Raw genomic sequence first — 6,313 nt, forward strand, 5'->3', positions numbered from 1 at the left:
GACTTTGAAATTTTTGAAAAATCATAAAAAAATTATTTTTTCGAAACTCAAAAATCGTGCCACGAGTGACTGTGGGCAGTACATTCAGCCATATTGTCAAAAATTTCCAGCCGGATCCTATGAAAGCTGTCAGAGAAGATAGACTTTGAATGAACCCTGGTCGAAAACAATAAAAAAACGAAGTTCATTATATCTCAGAGACTATGAGTCAGATATACATGAAACTGGTATGTAAGGTTCATGGTATGTCCTAGTTATGTGTGAGAAAAAACCGTTGCTATGGACCCCTCCGTTTCCGAGCAACGGCCGAAAAACCTCTAAAAGTGGGGGTATTTTAACGAAAAAACAATCTGCAGCATTAACCCTTGAAGCTGGAATCATAAATTTTATTGTGCTTAATCCTCAGGTCATTCCCCATCGAACGGGCTCATCGCATCAGGTTCTATTGGGTAGTCGACTACCCATGTCTGCCTACCGGCTTGTCTGTCTGTATGTATGTCTCTTCGGTCCAGTGCTCCGTTAATATAATGGCGATTTCGATGAAACTTGGTTGGTAGGTTCATACCATGACTTAGTTGTGTGCAAATGAGAACCGTTGCTATGAACCCATCCGTTACCTAGTAACGGACCTTTGAAATTTTCAAAAAAATCTCAAGAATGTATTTTTTTTGAAAATCAAAAATCGGGCCAGAGCGACTGTGGGCAGTACATTCAGCCATATTGTCAAAAATTTCCAGCCGGATCCTATGAAAACTGTTGGAGAAGATAGACTTTGAATGAACCCTGGATGAAAACAATAAAAAAACGAAGTTCGTTATATCTCAGAGACTATGAGTCAGATATACATGAAACTGGTATGTAAGGTTCATGGTATGCCCTCGTTATGTGTGAGAAAGAACCGTTGCTATGGACGCTTTTGTTTGCTCATAACGGCTGAAAACGACTAAATTCGACTTGATCGACTACCCATGTCTGCCTACCGGCTTGTGTGTATGTATGTATGTCTTTTCGGTCCAGTGCTCCGTCAATACAGTGGCGATTTCAATGAAATTTGGTTGGAAGGTTCATACCATGACCTAGTTGTGTGCAAATGAGAACCGTTGCTATGGACCCATCCGTTACCTAGTAACGGACCTTTGAAATTTTCAAAAAAATCTCAAAAATGTATTTTTTTTGAAAATCAAAAATCGGGCCAGAGCGACTGTGGGCAGTACATTCAGCCATATTGTCAAAAATTTCCAGCCGGATCCTATGAAAACTGTTGGAGAAGATAGACTTTGAATGAACCCTGGATGAAAACAATAAAAAAACGAAGTTCGTTATATCTCAGAGACTATGAGTCAGATATACATGAAACTGGTATGTAAGGTTCATGGTATGCCCTCGTTATGTGTGAGAAAGAACCGTTGCTATGGACGCTTTTGTTTGCTCGTAACGGCTGAAAAACGACTAAATTCGACTTGATCGACTACCCATGTCTGCCTACCGGCTTGTGTGTATGTATGTATGTCTTTTCGGTCCAGTGCTCCGTCAATACAGTGACGATTTCAATGAAACTTGGTTGGAAGGTTCATACCATGACCTAGTTGTGTGCAAATGAGAACCGTTGCTATGGACCCATCCGTTGCCGAGCAATGGACCTTTGAAATTTTCAAAAAAAAATCTCAAAAATTTATTTTTTCGAAAATCAAAAATCGGGCCACGAGTGACTGTGGGCAGTACATTCAGCCAAATTGTCAAAAATTTCCAGCCGGATTCTATGAAAACTTTCGGAGAAGATAGACTTTGAATGAACCCTGGTCGAAAACAATAAAAAAAAACAAAGTTGGTTATATCTCAGAGACTATGAGTCAGATATACATGAAACTGGTATGTAAGCTTCATGGTATGTCCAAGTTATGTGTGAGAAAGAACCGTTGCTATGGACGCTTTTGTTGGCTAGTAACGGCTGAAAAACGACTAAATCCGACTTGATCGACTACCCATGTCCGCCTACCGGCTTGTCTGTATGTACGTCTGTTTATCGCCCACATGTCTCAATTTTAAACCGATCTTCACAAAACTTCACCACATGGTAGAGTTTGTCAGATGGAAGAAGCCTATTGTTTTTGAGGTCAAAAGGTCAACAACTTCGATGTGATTTTTAAAATCCTCAATTTTTATCCGATTGACTTGAAATTTGAAGAGGATTTATATTTCAGGTCATTGAATTCAAACAACCAATTATTTTTGAGGTCAACATTGACTAAAAGGTCAACATAGGCCCAAGGTCAACAACTAATGTGGTATTTGTAAAATCCTCAATTTTCATCCCATTGATTTGAAATTTGAAGAGGATTTGCATGTCAGGTGACGTCATCAGTCACGTGATTCAGCAGCCATATTGTTTTTTAACCTTCAAAAATCTTCTTATCTGAAGTGACTGAACAGATTGAGGTGAAACTTTACACGTATGACTGCCTATTCATGAGGAACAAAAGGTTTACGCATATGATGTCATAGGTCACATGGTTTGGCAGCCATATTGATTTACCCTAAAACCGATAAAAAAATCTTGACAGATCAAGGGGAAACCACACAAATGTTCCCATTCATGTTCCCCAATTCATGAATGTTCAAGTTTGTTGAGGAATAATTGATCAGTTCCATGGTTTGGCAGCCATATTGGATTGAAGAAAATATTAAATAATGTTTTCTCTGGAACTGCTTAATCAATCGATGTAGAACTTCACAATTATGTCACATTGATTGTGAATACATGTTTTAAATTTCAACTTGTAACACTAAGTTGGCCAGTGCATGGGTAGTCGCCAAATGCGTATGAAATTATAACAGCTTTCCAAAATTGCAAACCAAAACCTTCAGACAGGTTCTTATTGGCTATGACCAAATATATAACTTAAAAAAACATTAGTTTGGTAGCTTTTTGCTGGATACTTCCTGCACTTGTGCTCCTCTCACCTCTAAGCTGTCTAGCCTGGGTTTGAATACCGACCCACTGGACCGAGCTATAAAGTTATAACCCCCCCCCCTCCACTGGTGTTTCACATGTAGGTTGAGGCATCAACGCATGCACCATCCATCTGATGAATCTTGAGCTGGAGGACTCATTTGCCAGCACTGGTCATTGGCAGTGATCATTAAATATCTCACCGTGTCCTTCACGAAGAGTCGGCGAGTTATCACCAGCACCCTTAGTAAATCTCAATTATTCCCTATCTGCACCGCAGGTAGCATGTCGTTTAGTCTTCTTGGAGGTTCCTTGACTCAGGTTACACAGCTTACTATGTTAGAGTGTTTGTTGTTTGGGCAGCAGATTCTGCACTATCAACTAATTGATCAGGTAATTCACATGTTTTAGGTAAACAGCATAATTCTTCAGATACGAAGGGTAACCAATGACACGAGGCCAAAGATATATATATATATATATATATATATATATATATATATATATATATATATATATATATATATATATATATATATATATATATATATATATATATCTTCTTAAATTGCTTGCATGTTTTCCACCAAAAACACGCAAATGCACAAGTGCCAAATGATTGCTTATCAACAAATGCAACAGCTACTGTGCTTTTCAACCAAGTGTGAGGTTGGGTATGTCACAGAGCTCCACTTTGTCCACAGACCGGCAGGACCTGGAGGAGCCTGAGAAGGTGGAGCAGTTGCAGGAGCCCCTGCTTGAGGCACTAAAGGTTTATGCACGTCGCCGTCGACCGGACAAGCCACACATGTTCCCCAAGATTCTCATGAAAATCACGGACCTGCGTGGAATAAGCGCAAAAGGTTAGGCCAGTCAAATTTTGATTCAATTGAGGATGGAACAGAGGATGGGTTTGAGTGTTTTATATTTGAGAAACTGAAGTTCCTTAAGTTTATGAATGATTGGTCCCTCCCTCTCATTTTTGATGTCCACAGGCTCAGAGCGCGTTATAACACTGAAGATGGAATTGCCTGGTTCAATGCCACCACTTATCCAAGAGATGCTTGAGAACTCTGATGAGGTAGAGACCACCACACCATCACCGTGCAAGACGAACATTGCACACACATCCACAGCTGATGCTACCTTCCCTCCGAGGCCGGCGGAGGGCAGCAAGGCACAGGGGATCGGAGGCTGTGTTCCCATTGCCCCGCTCGCCCCACCATTTTGAACCAATCGACTTGCATTCCATTTGGATTCCAAGCTACGTTCCTTGGTTATAGGTCTGGAATGGGGCATCAGAGTTTGAGGTCAAAAGTCAGACCTGGAAACATTGCTTCTGTCGAATTCTGTCGAATTCTGTCGTAAGGATTCTGTCGAATACTGGATGGAAGCTTCGCAGTCATGAAATTCTTCACCATGACAGATGTCTGCAGTGCGGTTCAAGACCTACCATTGGATATCATTTTTAAAGAACTTGTAGTTGTTTATTTTTCTTTTGGACAGAAACATTTTGTAGTATGTTGCTTATTGGCAGGTAACTGCCACTTCCTTGTGCACAATACACCTCCAGGCAATTTGTATGATTTTGAGGCAATCTACACCATTGATTTGGACAATGGGGATATTTGTAAAGTTATAAAATCGACGTGATATCAGGGTCTGCCATAGTGTCAAAAGGTGCACTATTTTGGATCTAGCATGTGGAAGGAAAGATGTGCCACTGGCCATGCTCAGAAAAAATGCAGGCTGGGACATCACCAAATCCTAAAATGTCAACAGGTTAGCGTTTCAGATGAAGGTGCGACCTTTTGAGGTCAATACTATTGTTCCTTGTACAATTGACCCTTTTTTATTGCTGTATTTGATATCATTTGGCATGCTTTTTTTTTTTTGGAGGGGTGGGGGGTTGGTGAGGGGTTTGCCAAAACATGTACTTTTACAAATGCGCCGAGCTGTAAAGGAGTCATTTTGATTTTTCTCTTTGCAACATTAATGGCAAGTCCAAGTGACAAACAATGATCGCCTTTTAATTTGGTTATAATGATCTCGTCTCTTACAAAGGTCGATTCCTATTCCAGAGTATAAAGGAAGGGTCGGTCAGGTGGCCAAACACATATTTGAGGTCGAGTGCTTCACAGTCCACTCCTGGCCTTCACAAACCGGTGTGGAGTTCTCTGATATTCATTCTGCATTTCTTCATAGAAATGTAAAGCGAAAATGTTTCTTGAACTCATATCTTGTCATTCTTACTAACCTCGTCCCACTTTCAACTGGACCATCAAGTTGTGATCACGGCATTGCGTCGTGGCTTAAATCGTGCCAAAATATTGCTCACAACCTGGAAACACCTCACCTTGTTTCACCAACGTTTACATATTTTACTTTGCCCTGTTCAATTTTTTTTTTTCCTTTTTCCAAAGGCTTATGTTCTGTTCAAGTTTGTTCTTCAACAAAAAATGGAGGTTCAGAGGAAGAGGCTGGTGAGCCAAAAATGTTGCCATTTGCATAAAAATGCTTTTCGCTGGATGTATGCTGGGGGATCCATCCAGAAGAGATCCAGCAAGCCCTTGGTGTTGGACGAGAGTGCAGCCGCCATGTGCCCGTGACTTCCACAACCTTCACATAATTGCGTTAAATGAGGCTCTTACAGCCTCGCTCTGGTCTGCTCACAGGGTGTGTTTGTAAGCACTTCGTCGCGTTATCACTGAAGCTGAAAGTCGCTGCTGTCCAGGAGTGCCACGTGCCTCCAGGGTCTCAGTACGGGGTATGAGTCCCTAGAGGGCACGTCGGTGCTCTTTGTAATAAGCTTGTAAATCTGACTTGTGATAAATAAAGGGGTAATCCAAAATTACTTCCCTCTTTTTATCACTTTCTGATTCCTTAATTAAAGAGACGTTGTTTGCCAATTTACCCAACCCTCGTGATGATGAGAAACTTCCACCTAAGGATTTTACAGATTGGTGATGGTGTCACAGATGTTTCGACCAGAATGGGAATTTGGAAATGACGGATGAATGCTAACGAGGCGTTTTGTGCATGCACTACGTGTGTTTTCAGTGACTTGGTTCTGCTCACCAGGCGCTTTTAACCTGCCGTTGCAAGCACAAAATCTGATTCACATCGTTATTTTTAACATAATTTTCATCATTGATGCAAAAGATTGGCAATTTCAAAATGGTTAACCATAATTGTTGTGTTCCTGAATGCAAATCAGACGAACGGAAAGTTACAGAAATATGAGAAATAGTCGTGGATGAAAGGTGTTGAGTTCCTATCATTTCCTGTTAATACAAGCGAGCGGCAGCATGCGCACGCACGCACGCACACACACACACACACACACACACACACACACACACA

The 6,313-nt window shown here is 41.0% G+C and overlaps 1 protein-coding gene across 8 annotated transcripts in view; it reads left to right on the forward strand.

Annotated features, from left to right (window-relative positions):
• Nucleotides 1-5,804, forward strand: part of LOC147027960 (retinoic acid receptor beta-like) — a 184,073-nt gene extending 178,269 nt beyond the window's left edge. For all 8 annotated transcript variants that reach the window (XM_085877846.1, XM_085877841.1, XM_085877844.1 and 5 more), the window contains 2 exons: nt 3,655-3,813; nt 3,946-5,804. In XM_085877846.1, coding sequence (XP_085733972.1) covers nt 3,655-3,813; nt 3,946-4,181 — 395 coding nt within the window. In that variant the 3' untranslated portion in view covers nt 4,182-5,804. The remainder of the gene's footprint in view (nt 1-3,654; nt 3,814-3,945) is intronic.
• The last annotated feature ends 509 nt before the right edge of the window (nt 5,805-6,313 follow it).

This window comes from Eptatretus burgeri, chromosome 4, assembly GCF_056783735.1.
Source record: "Eptatretus burgeri isolate ZD-2024b chromosome 4, Ebu_testis_v1, whole genome shotgun sequence".
NCBI lineage: Eukaryota > Metazoa > Chordata > Myxini > Myxiniformes > Myxinidae > Eptatretus > Eptatretus burgeri.